This window comes from Haematobia irritans, chromosome 3, assembly GCF_050003625.1.
Source record: "Haematobia irritans isolate KBUSLIRL chromosome 3, ASM5000362v1, whole genome shotgun sequence".
Lineage (NCBI taxonomy): Eukaryota > Metazoa > Arthropoda > Insecta > Diptera > Muscidae > Haematobia > Haematobia irritans.
In genome coordinates, this window is record NC_134399.1 from 59,259,689 (window position 1) to 59,283,494 (window position 23,806).

A 23,806-nucleotide genomic window follows, 5' to 3' on the forward strand; every position below is an offset into this window, starting at 1 on the left:
TGCTTGGGCTAAATACAAGAGCGTTGACACAAAGAAGAGCCTGAGCACAATTAGTGAATAAGATTTGCACTTGAAATAAGTTTATTAGAAATATCCATTTGACGTCTACGCTTTTTAAGTCGTCCATCGATTTCATTATTAAAATTGAATTGTTCTGAAAATGCTTATCGTCTATCTACGAAACCAAAATGCCCCAGTAATGAATATGTATGTGTGTTGAATTCAAATATTTCTTTGTTCGGGATGAGGCGATAAACTGCAGATCGCTTATCATTGTTTGGAGCAAACATATCAAATGGAAAATTTTCAATGCAGACGAGGGTGTTCCTAAAATTATCCGATGTTAACAAATAAATGCAGAATTTGTATACCGCCAAAAAAGATTAGGCTGGTTTTTTCACTACTTGAAACTAGGGCTGTCATTCGGGATTGATATTTTCAAATCCCGGGATTCGGGATTTCACAATATTGAATCCCGGAATTTTTTGTCGAAATTCTTTAAATATTCTGAGCAATAACAATCTACAGCATTAAAAAATTGTAGTACATCAAGCAAATTTGGTTTAATTTAATTTTATTAGCAAAAAACGTAACAACAGAACAGAAGAGTAAATTAAAACAAGTATATACAGCAGTAAGTTCGGCCGGGCCGAATCTTAAATACCCACCACCATGAACCAAATATTAGGGTTTCCTTTGAAATTCCAGGAGGGCTTGAGGACTTGAGGACACTTCCCGAAGATAAATTTAAAGATTTCACCTATGAGGACTATATCAGATTCTGGATTTATAAGAACCATTTTTGTTTGAGGTTTAGAGGAATCATTAACATCTCTTGTAAGTGTGCAAGAAAATTATAAAATAACGTCTTGATTTGAAATCTTAAATCTGTAGAAGTAAAATCTGGAAATTTTACATTGAGTTTCAAGCAATTTTCATGATCAGTGCGCCTTCTACACCCTCAAAAAGTGAAGTCGGTCTATATGGAGGCATTACCAAATGGACCGATAAAAACTTAATCCGATACACGTTTTTGTGAGCCTAAAATACCAGAATATTTACAATTTCAGGCATATTAGATAAAAACTACGGTTTCTAGAAACCCAAGGAGTTAAATAGGGAGATCGTTCTTATGGGCGCTATACTAAAATATGGACCGATACTCACCATTTTCGGCACACCTCTTTGTGACCCGAAAATACCTCTAGATTTCCAATTTCAGGCAAATAGGATAAAAACTTCGGATTCTAGAAGCCCAATAAGTAAAATTGGGAAATCGGTCTATATGGGGGCTATACCAAAATATGGACCGATACTCACCATTTTCGGCACACCTCTTTATGGTCCTAAAATACCTCTAGATTTCCAATTTCAGACAAATTGGATAAAAACTACGGTTTCTATAAGCCCAAGACCCCAAATCGGGAGATCGGTCTATATATGGGCTATACCAAAATATGGACCGATACTCACAATTTTTGGCACACGTATTTGTGGTCCTACAATACCTCTAGATTTCCAATTTCAGGTAAATTGAATAAAAACTGCGGTTTCTATAAGCCCAAGAAGTAAAATCGGGAGATCGGTCTATATGGGGGCTATACCAAAATATGGACCGATACTCACAATTTTTGGCACACATATTTGTGGTCCTACAATACCTCTAGATTTCCAATTTCAGATAAATTGAATAAGAACTGCGGTTTCTATAAGCCCAAGAAGTAAAATCGGGAGATCGGTCTATATGGGGGGCTATACCAAAATATGGACCGATACTCACAATTTTTGGCACACGTATTTGTGGTTCTACAATACTTCTAGATTTCCAAGTTCAGGTAAATTGAATAAAAACTGCGGTTTCTATAAGCCCCAGGAAGTAAAATCGGGAGATCGGTCTATATGGGGGCTATACCAAAACGTGGACCGATACTCAACATTTTTGGCACACCTCTTTATGGTCATAAAATACCTCCAGATTTCAAATTTCAGGCAAATTGGATAAAAACTACGATTTCTATAAGCCCAAGACCCCAAATCGGGAGGTCGGTTTATATGGGGGCTATACCAAAACATGGCCCGATATAGCCCATCTTCGAACTTGACCTGCGCGCAGACAAAAGACGATTCTGTGCCAAATTTCAGGACGATAGCTCCATTATTGAATGCTGTAGCGTGATTACAACAGACAGCCAGACAGACAGACAGACAGACGGACAGACGGACATGCTTATATCGTCTTAGAATTTCTCCCTGATCAAGAATATATATACTTTATATAGTCGGAAATCGATATTTCGATGCGTTACAAACGGAATGACAAACTTATTATACCCCGTCACCATTCTATGGTGGTGGGTATAAAAACGAAAGTCGAAGTTTGTTTAGAGACGTACTGAAGAATTGAAACAGCATGTTTTTACTAATTAGTATAAAAGTTATTCATTATATATACATTATATATTATAAACATTATATCGATGCCTTCATTCCAAAGTACGCTAAGTCTAAAAAGTGAATTTTACAGGAAACAAGTCCAAAGTTTTTTTTTTTTTTTTTGAATTTCTCAAAAACCGTATAAGATAGAAATTCCCTTTTTTGGTCTTAAAATCATATTTATTACAGATATTTTTTAGTATGTACGAACTCAAACTAGTGATAACAGAACATGGCTAAAAATGACTAACACCACTTTAGACCAAACAAAGTTTTTCGCCCTTTTTGGATTGGACATTTTTTAAAACTTTAGTCACAGGCTAAATACAAAAACTTTGTTTGGTCTAAAGTGGTGTTAGTCATTTTTAGCCATGTTCTGTTATCACTAGTTTGAGTTCGTACATACTAAAAAAATATCTGTAATAAATATGATTTTAAGACCAAAAAAGGGAATTTCTATCTTATACGGTTTTTGAGAAATTCAAAAAAAAAAAAAAAAAACTTTGAACTTGTTTCCTGTAAAATTCACTTTTTAGACTTAGCGTACTTTGGAATGAAGGCATCGATATAATGTTTATAATATATAATGTATATAATGAATAACTTTTATACTAATTAGTAAAAACATGCTGTTTCAATTCTTCAGTACGTCTCTAAACAAACTTCGACTTTCGTTTTTTTAATTAAATTTCTCACTAACTTGTGTAAGTTTTGAACACCCTAACCTGTACCTGACATTAGCATTCATATTCTTACAACAACACAAAAGAAGATCCCTATCAATCCATAGTTAAATATTGCCCCTATATAAACCGATATATAATTAAAACGGTTCATATAAACCGTTTGAGATCCATCCCAGCAAAAAATTTGGAAGTTCTTGCAACGCCACAACTTTAAAAGCACTTCCAGAAGATGTACTCCAAATGATGTTCTTTATTTTAACTACACAGGAAGTTCTTTTCATTCAATTTATTATAACATGTTTTCTTCATATTTTTAATGGGTAATTTTAAGTTTTTTGTTTCAATTTGGTTAAAAATAGTTTAAGATTTCATAAAATGGTACAAATTATTTAAATTTTGTCGAAAAAAATGTTAAATCTAATCTGAAAAAATTTTGCATTTTTGAAAATATTTGAGGCCAAACGTTTCAGACAAGCGTTAGAATACATTAAAAATTATAAAAAATATAAAAATTATTTATTTGACAAAATATCACAGAATTTTTTAATTTACATCCAAAACATTGAATTCGGATCACACCTAAAGAAGTGATGCAAATTCAGTGCACCGGCTGTTGAAATGGAGGACTTCCGTCCTATGGCAAGTAGAGATGTACTCACGCACACTCACGCACGAAAATGTCGTGACTTACGAAAAGTACCGTGACTCACGAAAAATATCGTAATCACGAAAAATGTCGTGACTCACGAATAATTTTATGAGTAATTTACCTTAGGGACATGTTTGAAAACATGAGCATGATTAAAATCGAGTGCGTTATTTAACTTTTACCATCTCAGGTGTCATTAAAATTGTAAATAAATTCAACTCGTAAGCGTTTTATGTCCCTGGGCGGGATTATTTTCGTGAGCGAATTTTTCCGAAATTCATTATTCACGCACACTCACGAAGAAATTATTTTCGTGACTCACGCTCACGCACGACCTTTTTTTTGTTAATCACGCTCACGCACACTCACGCCGTTTCTATCAGCGTGACTCACGACTCACGCATGAGTCACGAAAATTTTCGTGAGTCACGACGATTTCGTGTCACGTGCACACCTCTAATGGGAAGCCCATGTTAAATGCATCACTTCTGCAATTTTGCACCACTTCCGGATCCAAAAAGAACATTTTCAATACCTTTTTGGCGACGCTTTTTTTGCTGGGATATTATTGAATATATTATAGAAATACATCCATTTTCTACTAAAGGTTAATACATAGTGTATAGTCCAGCACAAGATTTTCATTAATATTTTCTAGGTGTGCAGGCGGCATTTGAATTAAATTACGTTTGTGTGTTGCTACACTTTTTGAAGCATAATTTTAGGTGCTACTATTATAAAAGACATCGTTGTTCGTTAGGGAGTTGGTTAGAGATTAGGGAGTTTGACCTTTCGCCGATATATCGGAATGTTATGCCAATGTATGCGGTTGTTGAAATTCCAAATTCCAAATTTGAAATTTTTTCATTTTTCTAACATAATTACTTAAAAATCTATATCTTAAAAAAGGCTTGATATATTAGTATTTGTTTATAAGAATATAATGGGGGAAATGAGAAATTGGAAAACGACCCACACTGTGAAAAATATTTTTAAAGATATACTTAGAATAGACATTTATATTTTAAATATAGAACACAAGAAATATAAAAAAATTAAGCATTAAGCCCCAAATCCAAAGTGATCCAATGATTAGGATGCTTACACTAAAAAGCTGTAAACCCACCAGGTAGGATTATTTTGGTTAATTTTAGAAAATATTAATTTAACTGTATTACAAACGTGGATATCACAAAAAATGTAAATACTTTTCGACTGAAGGTTAGTATTAAGTTCGAGTTTAGCTGCTAAAATCGAAATCAAATCTGTAAAAGCAGAACGAAATTATAAAAATTTTTTTGCAAATTTTATTATAAATTGTTGGGTAATGGTCCAAAGCAACGATTGAAAGATACATACTACTTTTTATACCCTCCATCATAGGATGGGGGTATATTAACTTTGTCATTCCGTTTGTAACACATCGAAATATTGTTCTAAGACCCCATAAAGTATATATATTCTGGGTCGTGGTGAAATTCTGAGTCGATCTAAGCATGTCCGTTCGTCCGTCTGTTGAAATCACACTAACTTCCGAACGAAACAAGCTATCGACTTGAAACTTGGCACAAGTAGTTGTTATTGATGTAGGTCGTATAGTATTGCAAATGGGCCTTATCGGACCACGTTTACGTATAGCCCCCATATAAACTGATCCCCAGATTTGGCTTGCAGAGTCTCTAAGAGAAGCAAATTCATCCGATTCGGCTGAAATTTGGTACATGGTGTAAGTATATGGTCTCTAACAACTACGCAAAAATTGGTCCACATCGGTCCATAATTATATATAGCCCCCATATAAACCGATCCCCAGATTTGACCTCCGGAGCCTCATGGATGAGCAAAATTCATCCGATTCGGTTGAAATTTGGTACGTGGTGTTAGTATATGGTCTCTAACAACCATGCAGGAATTGGTCCATATCGGTCTATAATTATATGTAGCCCCCATATAAACCGATCCCCAGATTTGACCTTTGGTATTGTAAATGGGCCATATCGGATCACTTTTACGTATAGCCCCCATAGAAACCGACGCTCAGATTTGGCTTGCGGAGTCCTCTTGGAGGAGCAAAATTCATCCGATCCGGTTAAAATTTGGTACATGGTGTTAGTATATGGTCTCTAACAATCATGCAAAAATTGGTCCAAATCGGTCCATAATTATATATAGCCCCCATATAAACCGATCCCCAGATTTGGCTTGCAGAGTCTCTAAGAGAAACAAATTTCATCCGATCCGGCTGAAATTTGGTACATGGTGTAAGTATATTGTCCCAAATAACTACGCAAAAATTGGTCCACATCGGTCCATAATTATATGTAGTCCCCATATAAACCGATCCCCAGATTTGACCTCCGGAGCCCCTTGGAAGAGCAAAATTCACCCGATCCGGTTGAAATTTGGAACGTGGTGTTAGTATATGATCTCTAACAACCATGCAGAAATTGGTCCAATCACACAAAAATTGGTCCATATCGATTCATAATCATGGTTGCCACTAGAGCCAAAAATAATCTACCAAAATTTTATTTCTATAGAAAATTTTGTCAAAATTATATTTCTATAGAAAATTGTGTCAAAATTTTATTTCTATAGAAAATTTTGTCAAAATTTTATTTCTAGAGAAAATTTTGTTAAAATTTTATTCGGTTCATAATAAAATTTTCATCATAGTCAAAATTTTATTTCTATAGAAAATTTTGTCAAAATTTTATTTCTATAGAAAATTTTGTTCAAATTTTATTCGGTTCATAATCATGGTTGCCACTCGAGCCAAAAATAATCTACCAAGATTTTATTTCTACAGAATATTTTGTCAAAAGTTTATTTCTATAGAAAATTTTGTTAAAATTTTATTTCTGTAGAAATTTTTGTCAACATTTTCTTTCTATAGAAAATTTTGTCAACATTTTTATTTCTATAGAAAATTTTGTGAAAATTTTATTTCTATAGAAAATTTTGTTAAAATTTTATTTCTGTAAAAAATTTTGTCAAAATTTTATGTCTACTTTGTCAAATTGAATTATATACGTATTGGATCGATCTTTTTTGATTTAATATATACCACGTATGGACTTACATACAATTTAGAAGATGGTGTTAGGAGGTTTTAAGATACCTTGCCATCGGCAAGCGTTACCGCAACTTAAGTAATTCGATTGTGGATGGCAGTATTTAGATGAAGTTTCTACGCAATCCATGATGGAGGGTACATAAGCTTCGGCCTGGCCGAACTTACGGCCGTATATACTTGTTTTAAATGAATTATTAAGAAAAGTAACCGTGAAAAAATGGTCATTTTAGCACGATAATACCTTAATACTCTCCTTCATGATGCTCAAAAAGTTACACTGAAAAAATGTTGGTTAATTTTAGAAAATTTAAATAATTTTTAGAAAATTGTAACTAAACAGTATTAAAAACGCTTACTTCACGCCGATATCGCAAACATAAGTATTTTTTTATAAATTCAAGAAAATTTATTAGGAATAATTAATTATTTTCACATCTGTTTTTGCTTTTGGGCTTTTAAGGTCAGGTATTTTTATGCGAATAGATTAGTTGCTGGGTGATTCCAGCTTCTTCAGGGATGGTATCTTTAATGAATCTGGCAATTTTTATAATATAACAATTATTAATTTTAATTTTACATCATTATATCAACTGGTTAGTAAAGGGAAATGCACTTACATTTAATCTTTAGTCAGGTTATTTTCTATTGCACTTTTAAAGTTTTCTTATTCGCTAACATATAACATGAGACAAACACAAAACTTTAACTTTTTCAATTTTGTAGTTTGCAGAAAAAAATTTAAGTTCAAAATTGCAATTCTTAAAGTCATGGCAACTTTCTCAAAACATAATAATCAAGTAAAATATATATAAATTGTCTTTAGTGCCCTAGAGGGTTAACTTTTGTTTTTTTTTTGAGTGTAAATATCACAGTTTGGTACCTGGGCACATCCAAAAATCAGGGGTCGACAATGCTGACGAATTTCTTATATAATTTCACAATCATCGACGAAAGTTACATTAGTTTAATAAAAAATATTTAATTTATTTAAACTACATCTTAATTTAATTAAACGTTTTACATCTTATAAGGATCTGAAAACATTTTCATATACTAAAAATAAAGTCCCGGTTGCTGGAATGGTTCGCAGTATGGATGGCAATAGACCACTGTAGAAAGCTCCAATACCATCCTTTTTCAAAATTTCAAAGGCAATAACTCTCAGGCTTTCTTTTAGATTTAGGATTTGAACACGTGATTTGATAACATCAGCAGGAAACGTTACAATACATTGCACAACACCAGCAATAGAACCGGATAGAAGAGTTTTCCAAGAATCCAAATAGCTCGTAGAAGTATAATTTCTGAAATTTGGAATATTTTTCTAAAGAGTTATTAAACAAAAAAATCTAAACATGGACTATGTTCCGTGCCTCATGTAAAAATGCACAAAAATTTTATTGTAAATTCCAAATGTTTTTGTTTTCACATCGATGGTTGATAAAGGATTTTCCAACAAGAGGTGTTATTTTGAATCACCCGGTAATTTGGCACGTGCCACTTTTGAAGCTGTCATTCTTTATCAAGTGACAAGCAGAAACCATTATGCGCTTTACAGACTATCAGTTATTCCGGACGACAGTGCTCGTGTCGAACATATCCCATATATTGTGCACATTACAAGTTAAGTCCGAAGGCATAATCGATACACATTTACCGATTATTTAGTCATCGCCGACAAGTCGTGTCGATCCGACACACTGTAAGATTCTTTACAAATACTGACATTCCGTCCGGAATAAAGGGTGATACGGTCAAGGGAAAACGCGTGTAAATCGGTGAAATCGTTTTTAAAAAATCAAATTAAATTTGTTTTTCAAGTTCAATTAGTATAAAATTCAGGAAAAATATTCAGTTAGGCTTTCGCTTTTTCAAATCCGAATTGCCGGGCCTCACGCTTGACACCTGCCATCAGATTTTGTACAGCCACCTTGTCCACCTTCTTCGCCGCAGAAAGCCAGTTTGCCTTGAACTGCTGCTCGTCCTTAGCAGTTTTTTTGGTCTTCTTTAGGTTCCGCTTGACAATAGCCCAGGATTTCTCAATTGGGCGGAGCTCTGGCGTGTTGGGAGGGTTCTTGTCCTTGGGAACCACCAGCACATTGTTGGCGGCGTACCACTCCATGGCCTTTTTACCGTAATGGCAAGATGCCAAATCCGGCCAAAACAGTACGGAACAACCGTGTTTCTTCAGGAAAGGCAGCAGACGTTTATTCAAACACTCTTTCACGTAAATTTCTTGGTTGACCGTCCTGGAAGCTATGAAAATGCTGCTTTTCAAGCCACAGGCACAGATGGCTTGCCAAACCAGATATTTCTTTGCGAACTTTGACAGTTTTATGTGCTTGAAAATATCTGCCACCTTTCCCCTTCATTTTGCCGTATAAAACTCCTGTCCCGGAAGCTGCTTGTAGTCGGCTTTGACGTAGGTTTCGTCGTCCATTACCACGCAGTCAAACTTCGTCAGCATCGTCGTGTACAGCCTCCGGGATCGCGCTTTGGCCGTCGTATTTTGTTTATCATCGCGATTTGGAGTCACTACCTTCTTGTAAGTCGATAGTCCGGCTCGTTTTTTGGCTCGATGCACGGTTGTAGACGATACACCCAGCTTATTTGAGGCATCTCGGAGAGAGAGGTTAGGGTTTCGCTTGAAACTACCGGCAACTCCCTTTGTCGTCTCAGCGGCTTCCGGTTTTCGATTTCCCCCCCGATCCAGACTTCCTGGCTGTCGACAAACGTTTCCCAAACACTTTAATTACATTTGTAACGGTTGATTTGGCAACTTTTAGCGATTTTGCCAGCTTTGCGTGCGAGTAGCTCGGATTTTCGCGATGCTCGAGCAAAATTTTGATACGCTGCTCTTCTTGCTTCGACGGCATTTTGACAACTGAAGAGTGAATTCCAAAATCAAAATAGGAGCAACATTCTACACACACACCTTCAAAATGAGGGGTGTTCAGGTTTTTTAAATGCAAAATTGAAAGAAATACGCCAAGTTTATATTGACCAAATTTTGACCGTATCACCCTTTAATGTATCACCTTACGATTTCTTCCTTTGGTGCCATGTTAAAGATAAGATCTACGCCTATAGATTCAAGAGCACAAAGTTAGAATACATGAGGCTATATATGACACACGCCGACCCTTTTCGGATTAGGTTATCTTAAACTTCAAAAAAAGGGTCCATATCCTTTTAAAGCGTGGTCGTGGTGGCCGTTTGGCTGATATTGCTTTCCATTATTAATGCCATATCTTCCTCTTTATTGAGAAATAAGCATTTTAAAAATTAATAATTTTATTTGAAAACCAAAATAATGTTTCTTTTTGGAAAATTCTTTATCATCTTCGTGAGCACTCGAAATGTCGGTGAGACTTTACTACATCAGACGCAGAACATACTCAATGAAATAAAAAAATTACTTTGCTAAGTATTTTTGAGCAATTTCATAACTACCAAAATACAAAAAATATCCCGGAATATCACGAAAGTATGTGGAGAGTAAACCTCGATAGAACCCCCGGATACCTGTAAAATAAAATAGATAAAAATAACAACCTGCTAATGAAAAAAGTGCCAGACAATAAATGAAATAAGGCCTCAGACGAGCGTATACAATGATCCACAAAATAATATTCCAATGAAATAAAATGCCAAACAGAAAAAGAACAAGTATGATCTGAAATCTGTAGATTTTTACTCCGTATTATTTAAATGATGCCCTCAATAAGTGAAATGGGTTTATATGGAGGTTCTAGAATCTAGACCCCAAATCTGAGGGCCTGTTTATAAGTGGGCTATATGAAAACATGGACAGATACACGCCATTTTCGGCACACATATTTATAGTCCAAAAAAAACCTCCAGATTTTTAATTTCAGGCAAATTAGATAAAAACTAGAAGCCCAAGAAGTAAAATCAGGAGATCGGTCTATATGCACACAAAAAAAAATTTTCTGATTCAATCACGAAATTAATTGATCCAATTAATTTTTTTATTGAAATGTCTTCAATCACGAAAATGATAGTATCAATCACAGTTTTAATTGGGCATAGAAAAAATTCTTGATTAAAATATTAATTGATGTCATTGGCAATTTTCAATTAATTTTTTAATTGATTCAATTAAAAATTTAATTGATTTTGAATGCAAACCCTAATTAATTTTTTATTTAAAAAGGTAACTATTTTCAATTACTTTCTGAATTGGCTTCGAGTTTTTATTTGGATTAAGAAATGTTCATCACTTTTTTTAACTGACTTAGTCTTCCGAATTTGATTAAAAAGTTAATTGTATCAATTAATTTTTTAATTAAAGATTTTAAAATTTTCAATCATTGACTTAATTAACTTTATGTTCTATCTTGATTAAAAAGTTAATTGTATCAATTAATTTATTAATTGAAAAAATATTCAACTTCAATTAACTTTTTAATTGGAAATATTTTGGTGATATTTTTTTCTGTGTGGGGGCTATATCAAGAATTGGACCGATAATCACCATTTTCGATGCACCTCTTTATGGTACTAAAATACTTCTAGATTTCTAATTTCAGACAAATTAGATAAAAACTACGGTTTCTAGAAGCCCAAGAAGTAAAATCTGGAGATCGGTCTATATGAGAGCTATATCAAACCATGGACCTATACTCGCCATTTTCGGCAAACATTTTTATGGTCTTGAAGATTTCAAATTTCAGGCAAATTTGATAAAAACTACGGATTATAGAAGCCCAAGACCCCAAATCGTGAGGTTGGTTTATATGGGGGCTATATCAAAACCTAGACCGATATAGTCTTCGAACTTGTGTACCTGAGTGCTTGAGATTAAACGTTGTAGACTCCGGAATTTGGAATTTTAAAAATACCGAATTTTGTCCATTTTTTTAGTTTTCGAAAAAGGTAACTGAATTGTTTCTGTCTTTATTTTTTATACCCTCCACCATAGGATGGGGGCTATATTAACTTTGTCATTCCGTTTGTAACACATCGAAATATTGCTCTAAGACCCCATAAAGTGTATATGTTATATTCTGGGTCGTGGTGAAATTCTGAGTCGATCTAAGCATGTCCGTCCGTCCGTCTGTTGATATCGCGCTAACTTCCGAACGAAACAAGCTATCGACTTGAACAAGTCAAAATTGGTCAAAATCGATCCATAATTAATTATATAGCCCCCATATAAACCGATCCCCAGATTTATCTTGCAGAGTCCCTAAGAGAAGCAAATTTCATCCGATCCGGCTGAAATTTAGTACATAGTGTAATTATATAGTCTCTAACAACTACGCAAAAATTTGTCCACATCGGTCCATAATTATATATAGCCATCATATAAACCGATCCCCAGATTTGACCGGAGTGTCATGGAGGAGCAAAATTCGTCCGATTCGGTTGAAATTTGGTACGTGGTGTTAGTATATGGTCTCTAACAACCATGCAGGAATTGGTCCATATCGGTCCATAATTATATGTAGCCCCCATATAAACCGATCCCCAGATTTGACCTCCGGAGACCCTTAGAAGAGCAAAATTCACCCGATCCGGTTGAAATTTGGTACGTGGTGTTAGTATATGGTCTCTAACAACCATGCAGAAATATCGGTCCATACCGGTCTTAATTATATATAACCACAATTTAAAGCGATCCCCAGATTTGACCTCCGAAGCTCATCCGATCCGGTTGACATTTGGTACGTGGTGAAATTTGGTACATTGCGCTAGTATATGGCCACTAACAACCACGCCAAAATTGGTCCATATCGGTCTATAGTTATACATAGCCGATCCCCAAAAATAATGTACCAAAATTTTATTTCAATAGAAAATTTTCTCAAAATTTTATTACTATAGAACATTTTGTCAAAATTTTATTTCTATAGAAAATTTTGTCAAAATTTTATTACTATACAAAATATTGTCAAGATTTTATTTCTATAGACAATTTTGTCAAAATTTTATTTCTGTAGAAAATTTTGTCAAAATTTTGTTTCTACACCCAGAAAAAAGTGACCCCTTCTTTAAGTTAATATGAACTCATTGCGAAGAAAGTTGAACTTCGTATAGCGCCAAAGACATTTTTATTTGTTTGAATGATGTGATTTTCGTAGAAATTAGGTAGAATGCATTCCGTATATTAGTTAACATTTTCCTATATTTATGTACCACTATACTACAGAATGAAAAAATTTAACTGAATTGAATTCATATATGGAATGATTTTATTGAACTTTTTTCATTCATTTGGACAAATCTTACATATTTGTGGTAAACCTTTCAAATTTAGATCTGTTTACCTTCGTTTTTAAATACAATTTTATGTATTTATATAAGCAATTTTTCTTCAATAAAAGACATGTTTTATTAATATATTAAATATATTTATTTAGAATCAACATCATCGACTGGCCATGAAATATTAAAACACATTTTTTCTTCTTGTAGTACCTTTCACTTTGAATAATTTGCTGCCTAGCAATTTTGTCCACCTTTTACAATTTCAATACCTACAAATATAAACAAAAAATCCGAAACCATTTTTTTCACAAAGGGTTAGCGTCACTGAATATTACCTGATAATTGAAGATTCCAAAATGAAGTCGAATGAAGGGGTTGTTATTCTGCTGGTGTTTTCTTTTTTATAAACCAATTTTCAAAAAACAAACATTTTTCTCACTAATTTAAAATAACAAATATTTTATATATTTTATTTGTTTTTTATAATATTATTTTACTATATTATTTTTTAACAATCTCTCCGTATACCATAACAACGCGATTCCAACTAAAAAAACAACCCACGCGCTAACATAATCGATTACATGAAACACAGGTATCGATTACAGGTAGATAAAAGAAATGTAGGAAATTTTCCTATATTCTAACAAATGTGTTTCCTTAAGTTTTGAAAGGATTGAATACTTCTTAGTACGAATGAACTAAAATATTTTTCTATGCCAAGTGTTATTCGTATGTATGATAAATTTTCTATAATAAAGGAAGTCAGAATATAATTTTATAAGAAATCTTACTAAATTTGAGGAAACTTGGTTTTAGTTCGGTTTTTGTTTATTTTTACGAATGCTTTGTTATCAGTGAATAAAATTTTCTTGTTCAGTAGTAAATTCTTATACCCAGCGAAAAAACAGTATTAAAATTCCATACCCTATTCTAGTTAATGAACTATTCCTAACTGCTTTCAGTTTAGGAGTTTTTTTACTGAAACAAGTAAATTTTATTATTTCACACAAAAATTTAACTGAATGGAAATAAAATGGCTAAATTAAATTGATGAACATTTTTTCCTTTAGTTTCGAAGACACTTTTTTCTTTTTGCCAGAAAGCCTTGTATGTCCACTAACTAACTACAGTATTTCTTAAAGCAATATTTCCTGTAGAACTCATTAAAAATAAAAATCATAAAAATCGTAATTATTTCAAACGTGATAAAAGTTTAAATTCATATCTGCAATTCGCAAAAACAATTGACCCAAAAACTTTAAATATTCGTGTTTCCGATTACATTAGTAGTATGTCCTTGCACATACCTTATCGACTTTATATCCATACCTATCAACGAAACCTCACTAACTGTGGTGAAATAGTATATTTCTGCAAAAGTACGCTTATATGGGGGATCCTCCAGATAAATCTTCATTATTGTAAGGCTGCATGTGCTGCCTTAAAAGTTCTCCTGATGAAAGACATAGTTCTTATTCAAGAACCATATGTTTATAGAAACAAAATATGTGAATTAAGTACTCCGAGGTTCAAACTATTGCAGTATACTGGTAATGATGTAATTCGAGCCTGTATAATTGCTAAAAACGAGCTTAACTTGTTTCTGCTTCCTTCAATGTGCAATGCAGACACCGTCGTTGCCAATTTAGAAATAGCCAAATTCAAATATTGGGTATCTTCGGTCTACACGCAAAAAAATAATTCTTTCCTCCCAATCGAAATTTTAGACAAACAAAGTTCGTTTCTCATTTGCTTTTTGCTGTAAGGAAGTGTATTTGGGAGAAAAGTATATACTTTTTCTGATAAAAGTTTATTCTTTTCCAGGATGTAAAAACAATTTCATAAGGACAAATTCAAAAAAAAAACATTGTTTTCGTGCTAATTGCATTTTCCCTCACATCTTTCTCACATACACGATGTTTTTTAGTTCTTAACACCTTTTCCTGTAATACCAACAATGTAGAAGAAATTATACGATTTTATAAATTTTTAAATTTTTTTTACCTTTCGCCTGGACGGAGAATCGAACCGCGGACCATGCACTTTGTAAGCCAACACACTAACCACTGAGCTATGTACCTGTTATGGTCATCAATAGATAAATATCCATATAAGTTATATTTATATAGCATAGCTTGCGGCGCCCACGAACCGAATAAACAAAGTTTATTTAACAGAAACAAACATTTAGTTTGGCACCGTGGTGCAGTGGTTGCTACGTCCGACTAGCATGCCAAGCGTCGTGGGTTCGATCCCTGCTTCGACCAACGTTTTTTTTGTGTTTTTTTTTTACATATATTCCAGATATATGTCCGACTAGCATGCCAAGCGTCGTGGGTTCGATCCCTGCTTCGACCAACGTTTTTTTTTGTGTTTTTTTTTTACATATATTCCAGATATGTTGGGAAGATTCCGAAAAAATGTTCAACATTACATTGTAGTATATTAAAGTTTGAACTGTAAAATGTGTCGTATTAAAGACCTAAAGTCAGAAAAGAACAGTGTTTGATATAAACGAAATGGACTGTGTTGTTGTTTCAAAAATAACCTTTTTTATTGAAAAAATAAAAATTTTGTAATAAACAAATTTTTTTGGTGATAAAAGTTTAAAATTTTCGAAGCAATTCAAAAAACTCTAACAAAAGAAAAACGTTTTCGGTACACGTTTTCCAAACGTTTTTTTCTTTGCGTGTATATGGGACATGACAGGGAGATGCCTCCATGTGCCATTAAGACCTTAGTTGAGGAGTCACTGAAAACAAAGACGAAACTCATTATGGGATGCGAATGCGCATCATAGTATATGGGGAAGTAGTGATACTAATGCAAGGGGAGAGTCGCTAATAGAGTTTATTTTGCGTACTAATCTGGTAGTTTGCAACAAGGGAGATGTCCCAACCTTTGTCACTAAAAACAGGCAAGAGGTTTTGGACATCACCTTGGCCTCGCAAGAACTGAATGAAATGATATCTGAGTGGCATGTTTTAAGTGAACACAGCTTCTCAGATCATCGCTACATCAGTTTCAAATTTGATGTTCATACCACCAAGACCATATTTCCGCCAAATGTTAGGAAAGCTGACTGGAATAGGTATAGGGAATCGTTCAATATGATGATACCGGAAATACCAGAGACAAATATGAGCACTGTGCAAGTTATCGAACACGCAGTGGAGAGGATTACTAAGGCCTTCAACATTTCATTGAAAGCTGCATGCCCTAAAGGGAAGCCAAGGGGGAAAATCGACCACCATGGTGGTCTACGGAGTTAGGTAATATGAGGAAATCGTGCAGGAAAGCAAAATCAACCAGAGCTCCTGTGGATTGGGACGCTTACAAGAGGCTCAGCATAACTCTTGGAATGATTACTGCAGCAGCATTGAGAATACGTCCGAGGCTTCCAGACTACGGAAGGTGCTAGCATCCACTAGCTCCGCTCCAGGTTTCATTAAAACATCGGAGGGCAATTGGACAACGTCCAGTGAGCAGACGCTGGAGATACTATTGGACACACATTTTCCCGGAAATCAGACGGTTGAACCATGCACTGGCGGTGCCAAAGTGGCTCAGCGGTCGTTTCCTATCGAGGAAATTGTATCAGCATCTAGAATAAAATGGGCGTTAAATAGCTTTGGATCATTCAAATCCCCCGGACCTGATGGAATTACTCCGGCGGAGTTACAAGCGGTGGCTGACAGAATTATCCCCTGGTCGGCGGCGATATATATAGGATGTATCAACTTAGCGTATATTCCACGAAAGTGGAGAGAATTAAAAGTCGTTTTCATACCTAAAGCGGGAAAAGCCTCTCACTCGAATGCGAAGGATTTCCGACCAATCAGCTTATCATCATTCCTACTTAAGACTCTGGAGAGGATGATAGATATTTATCTTAGAACTAGCGTCGATTCAAGTTTGCTCTCGAAACGACAACATTCATACTCGAAAGGCAGGTCTACTGAGACCGCATTACATGAACTAGTCAGCTTTATTGAAAGCTCACTATCTGTCAAAGAATACACAATCGTGGCATTTATAGACATCGAAGGGGCGTTCAATAACGTCCATCCGAGCTCGATATTAAATGAACTGACAACTCTGAATGTTGATCCAGGTATACTTAGGCTGTTAGACGAACTTCTAAGGAAGAGACGCATTTCAGCCACACTAGGACAAGCAACCATACAAAGGTATGTGAACAGAGGCACTCCTCAAGGAGGAGCTCTATCACCTCTTCTTTGGAATGTTGCTATAAACGACCTTCTGGTTTCCATAGAAAAGGAAAGGATACAAGTGGTGGCATACGCAGATGATGTGGCGCTAGCAGTCAGGGGAAAATTCCCATCAACAGTTAGAGATATTATACAGAGATGACTGATCCGGATGACTGAGAAATGGGCGAAAGATAATGGTCTTGGGGTAAATCCTGCAAAGACAGAACTAGTCATGTACTGCAAAGATCGCAAAACTCCCACGATTAGGCCCATTTCCTTAGGGGGTATTGAAATTCCCTTTAGGGAGTGTGCAAAATACCTTGGCCTTATTTTGGACAGGAAGCTGAACTTTAAGCGTAATATTGAAGAAAGTGTGAGGAAAGCAACGGTAGCTTTATACTCGTGCAAAAAGGCAAAAAGGTGGCCGGCACTTCACCAGCCAAACAGTTTAGAGAAAGTTCAGCGTATGGCGTGCTTGTGTATCTCCGGTGCATTCAGCAAGACAGGAACAAACTCCCTTAATGTCATACTACATTTTGGCCAAACAGTCAGCTGCAACAACGGCTGTGCGGTTGCGCGAGCTATCGCTGTGGTCGGAAAAAAGTTACGGTCACAGTTCGGTCCTCAAAATAATGCCAGATGTGCCTAACGTAGTGGAAAAGATTACCTGATCACTGTATTGTTTTTCAGGCTGAAATATTAGCAATAAGAGAAGTGGTGAATTGGCTGAGAAGTAATGCTCCAAGCAATATTGGCATTAATATATACTCAGACAGTCAACCTGCAATAAAATCCTTGGACTCTGTGTTCCTCAACTCGAAAACGGCCATCGACTGCCGCAAATCTCTCAATGAAATGGCTGAGCAGCACAATATTCACCTAATATGGGTGCCTGGCCACAAGAACATACCGGGGAACTGCGAAGCAGATGAGCTACCAAGGCTAGGAACTACCTTACATATTCCAGGGTAACTAGAATCTGTTGGTGTACCTCTGGCTACCTGCAAGCTCTTACTGCGTGAGAAGGCTGTCATGATGGCTAATGTTCGATGGGAGAATTGTAAGGGTTGTAACGACACCAAGCAAATATGGTCCCATTTAAACTTAAACCGCATACTAGATATGCTAGTGTTCTCGAGACGCCAGATATCACTCCTGATATCTGCTATAACGGGTCGCTGCCTGATAGGCGATTTTGCAAAAACTATTGGTGCGAAGTATAATGACTATTGTATGAGCTGTCATGATGCGGAGGAAAAGGAATCAATAAAACACCTCTTGTGTGAGTGTCCTGCATTTTGTGTAAGGCGTAAGCAAATTTTAGGGGCATATAGCTTCAGATTACTGGCGGACCTGGAAAACGTTAACTTAAGCAGTCTGCTAATGTTTTTGGAACAATGTGGTTGGTTCAACAGAAGAAAATAATCGAGAAGTTCATCGGTTAAAACTAGAAGTGCCCATATGTAATAGGTACTTTTAGTTAATGTGGTATCACAATGGACTGAATAGTCTAAGTGAGCCTGAATCTTAATCGGGCTGCCACTTTAACCTAACCTAACCTAACCTATGGGGGATATACCTAAATCTGAACCGATTTCAACTAAGTTTGGCACACTTGACGATACTATCAAATGGGCTCTTCGTGGACAATTTGAAGCAAATCAGGGACCCACAAACTTGTAAACTTAAGAGAAAATTACACATAAAATGTTTTTATCCATTCAAAAGATGCAGAATTATATTTGGAACCACTGCGCGCCGTTAACAAAAATGCCTCTTTGTACAGTATAAAGCAAATATTTCGAAGGACTACATAGCAATGACACAATTATCATAGCATATCCTTCGATAATTCCATACTTGCCTTCATTTTTTAAAATCCTCGTCGTCAACTGTAATGGTGTTAGCACAGACGTTGTACTTCCCTTCTCCACATATCGCTTCATCTTGAAATTACAAGACGAAAAAATTTAATTTTAATAGAATATGGTCCACATTTACGCTCACCTACATCCTGAATAGCTTGAAATTTGCATTTTAGAACTTCGGTGGGACATAAGACCAGTGATGATAAAACCGCAGACATACTACCAGCATAGGCATTATCCAATACCGATAGTTCTCTAACATCTGTGTATCCCTTGATATCCACTATAATTGATCGGCAATGGCTAAATGTCCCAAAAAGTATAGAATTTTCGAGAATAACTGTAGCCACAGCTGGCAAAGATCCAGCATAGAGTCCATGACGTAGACCATAATTCCCATAGGTTATGGTCATACATTCCCACATACATCTGTAAGTATTCGGAAATGTTTGCAACTTAACTTTAACAGTGTCAAAAGGTTGTGTGGCATAGACTTGAGCGAATCCGGCTAAAAAGTAGGACAAAAATATGACTGTAATATTATGGATTATGCTTACGAATGACTCCATACCTATGAGGCGATGTTTTATAGAATCGTGCTCTATCTTTGTAATGGTAAAATCGGATTCGATCCAAACAAAGTCCTCCACCATTGTATCGACAATATTTCCTACATATTTTGCACTGCAAGCTCCCATAATAGTTTGATTTATTTTTATTGGGAAATTGACATATGTCAATTTTTATATTTTAGTTTGTATCAAGACAGATTTAGTAAGGTAGTTTTAGTATTACAAAAACATGTCAGTCGGCATGTTGAAACTTTGATTGTCAATCAAATTGAATTTAAAATAGAGAAAATCTGGAAAAACGTATCGATTTATGCTTCGAAATATGAGGAAATGTGTTACGGTTCGTAAGAATAATTGAAGTAATTCTTACCATCAATTATGAGGACTATTTATTTCGATACTTTTGTGTCATAAATTGAAAGCAAATTGAAAATTTCAAAATTTTTGGTATAAAATAATTTTATTTTGAATTTTTATTTGTCACAATTGTCAATTAAACATTGGCCTAGCTAGCAACATTTTCGTAAGGGGTAAAAGCTACAATGTGTGCTCACTGTGAAGATACCCAGTGGTAAACAAGTAAGGAAAGTCTAAAGTCGGGCGGGGCCGACTATATTATACCCTGCACCATTTTGTAGATCTAAATTTTCGATACAATACCACCACATCCGTCAATTGTGTTGGGTGCTATATATAAAAGGTTTGTCCCAAATACATACATTTTAATATCTCTCGATCTGGACAGAATTTGATAGACTTTTACAAAATCTATAGACTCATAATTTAAGTCGGCTAATGCACTAGGGTGGAACACAATGTTAGTAAAAAAAAAAATATGGGAAACTTTTAAATCTGAAGCAGTTTTGTGGAAACTTCGCAAAAGTTTATTTATGATTTATCGCTCGATATATATGTATTAGAAGTTTAGGAAAATTAGAGTCATTTTTACAACTTTTCGACAAAGCAGTGGCGATTTTACAAGGAAAATGTTGTCATTTTGACCCTTCAGACCAATCAGAAAAACATACATATGGGAGCTATATCTAAATCTGAACCGATTTCAACCAAATTTGGCACGCATAGCAACAATGCTAATTATACTCCCTGTGCAAAATTTCAACTAAATCGAAGTTAAAAATTGGCCTCTGTGGTCAAATGAGTGTAAATCGGGCAAAAGCTATATATGGGAGATATATCTAAATCTGAACCGATTTCAACCAAATTTGGCACGCATAGCTATAATGCTAATTCTACTCCCTGTGCAAAATTTCAACTAAATCGGAGCAAAAAATTGGCCTCTGTGGTCATATGAGTGTAAATCTGCCGAAAGCTATATATGGGAGCTATATCTAAATCTGAACTGATTTCAACCAAATTTGGCACGCATAGCTACAATACTAATTCTACTCCCTGTGCAAAATTTCAACTCTGGCTTCTGGGACCGTATTAGTCCATATCGGGCGAAAGATATATATGGGAGCTATATCTAAATCTGAACCGATTTCAATAAAATTTGGCACACTTGACTATAGTACTAATTGTTCTTCTTGTGCAAAATTTTAAGCAAATTAGTGTAAAACTCTGGCTTCTGGGACCATATAAGTCCATATCGGGCGAAATATATATATGGGAGCTATATCTAAATCTGAACCGATTTCTTCCAAAATCAATAGGGATCTATTCTGAGCCAAAACACATACTTGTGCCAAATTTGAAGTCGATTGGACTAAAACTGCGACCTAGACTTTGATTACAAAAATGTGTTCACGGACAGATGGACAGACGGACATCGCTATATCGACTCAAGAGCCCACCCTGAGCATTTTTGCCAAAGACACCATGTGTCTATCTCGTCTCCTTCTGGCTGTTGCAAACATATGCACTAACTTATAATACCCTGTTCCACAGTGTGGAGCAGGGTATAAAAATTTATATTAAATTAAATTTCCAATGAAATGCATGCAAACAAAAAATAATTCTTTCCAAATTAACATTTTGAAAAACAACTATCATTTACCATCGCATACCATTTTTTTGTTGGTTTTTAGGACTATTTTACAGTATGTAAAAATACTTTAATAAAGAGTAACTCAAAAATTTTCTGGCTATTTGTCCAGGTCCATGTTGTTTATTATCTTTTCGTTATTTTTTATGCCCTCCATCATAGGATGGGGGTATATTAACTTTGTCATTCCGTTTGTAACACATCGAAATATTGCTCTAAGACCCCATAAAGTATATATATTCTGGGTCGTGGTGAAATTCTGAGTCGATCTAAGCATGTCCGTCCGTCCGTCTGTTGAAATCACGCTAATTTCCGAACGAAACATGTAACGAACACCATACAGCATTTCTGAATATTTCCCAAAGAAATATCACTTCTAGGAAACCAAGTTATCCTTCAAAATCAATAATGGGAATAGGACTACGGGAGTCATCAGAAGGCTAGCTTGGGCAGTCGGTTGCGGGATTCGCGTCCTATTCTCAAAATTGTCAGTTCGACGTTTCAATAATAAATATAAAGACTCCCTTTTTATAAAAAAAAAAAAACAGAAAACGGGATAAAATAAAAAATTAATGAATTAGAGTAGTAATTGTTACCAGGAAAAGAATTATCGAAATGCCCCAAAAAATGAATTAAAAAAGGTGAAATTTAGGAAAAGCTATTTGAAAAATCGGGTAACCTAGTAGATCGGCGACTCCTTGATGTTATTTGGAGTGCCTTGCCTCCGTGCCCTCCCTACCATGGTTCCTGTGGCTACATTGTTTCAAAGAACCCCAAATCTAACCAAAACACGCTAGACTACTTCCGCATTATCATCTACCCTTAGGAAAACTCTTAATTAGAATTTAGTAATTCATTGTTAATTTAATTTATTCAAGACATTAAAAAAAAGAATATATAAAAAATCCTTATATATAAGTTATCATATAAAGTTTCAAAATTAGTTATTGCAGATAAAATTAAAATGATCAAATTAAGAAAAATAGGAATTTGTAATTTGGATAATTCTCTTTAACTATCCTATAACTTTTTAACAGTGGTTTTAATTCAAAGAGCCTATGCTGTAGAAAAAAATGCACTATGCCGTTTACATGCATATTCATAACAAAGAAAGAAATTAAAGTCGAATATAGAACAGTGAACAAAATCGATAAATAAAAATCGAAATTATATTTCCCCTTACTCTAAGAAATTGATGAGAGACAGAGAGTGAGCAAATTTAGTACTCTTAATTTCTCCGCTCTTTATACTAATGCGTAGGTGGATCTCTTATCACAGTCATTTATCAACAAAGAAAAGGAGAATAAAAAAAAATCACTCGACTTACCGAAGCATTCCACTTTGATGAAGAGGCCTCTGCAACAGCGGGAACCGTTCGGGGGTGTTAAGTTGATGCTGGATTCTTTTCTGTGGAGTTATTAGTATAATGACAATTTTTTTTTCAATAGCTGTAATTCATTTACCACTTTTGTTCACCTATTCTACTTTTTAAGATTTCTCATTAGTGATACAACTAATGTAACCTGAATAACTATTTGGTTTTGGTTTCAATTTTTAAACAATTTTACACTATTCTAATTTTTTTCTACTTTTAATTCTTTTTCTGTGTTTGTATGCATGTTACATATCTTAGAAAAGTTAAATTTTACATATTTTTTCTTTAATTTTTAACTTTTGTATAAAATTTTAATACTACTAGGAAAATCACCACTCACTTTTGTTAACATTTTTACTTTTTTTTTCAATTGAGATTCAATACGAGATTTATTACGCAAATTCTGATTGTTTTTACTTTTTCATATTTTTTTTTTTTGCGCGAATGACACTGTCTTATGTATAGAAAATCGAAGACTGAATTTACAACCAAAAGCGAGTGTTGATCTTCATTTATTGTAATATTGTTCTTCTTCTTAATTCTCTCATTATTTCGACAATTTTTTGTTTTCTTTACTTTTTCCCCTACTTTGATGGATTCTTCGAATTACTTATATACGATGTGAATAAAATATATGAGAAAGTAGGAGGGTTCTAGGATTCTTAAATATGGAGAAATTATAAAAATGGTG

General features: G+C 34.8%; 1 protein-coding gene and 1 long non-coding RNA gene across 2 annotated transcripts; both read right to left on the bottom strand.

The window, feature by feature from the left end:
* Window positions 1-7,809: 7,809 nt before the first annotated feature.
* LOC142230261 (uncharacterized) lies at window positions 7,810-10,363 on the bottom strand. The gene is made up of 2 exons (XR_012720628.1): window positions 10,264-10,363; window positions 7,810-8,148 (listed from the first exon to the last, which is right to left on the bottom strand). It is a non-coding gene; the product is annotated as an uncharacterized LOC142230261 (long non-coding RNA).
* An 8,559-nt stretch (window positions 10,364-18,922) lies between these two features.
* Window positions 18,923-19,987, bottom strand: LOC142230946 (mitochondrial ornithine transporter 1-like). Its single transcript, XM_075301563.1, has 4 exons — window positions 19,735-19,987; window positions 19,307-19,671; window positions 19,080-19,241; window positions 18,923-18,979 (listed from the first exon to the last, which is right to left on the bottom strand). The coding sequence occupies exons 1-4, from the start codon at window positions 19,859-19,861 to the stop codon at window positions 18,923-18,925; spliced, it is 711 nt and encodes a 236-aa protein (XP_075157678.1). The 5' UTR covers window positions 19,862-19,987.
* Between the last annotated feature and the right edge of the window lie 3,819 nt (window positions 19,988-23,806).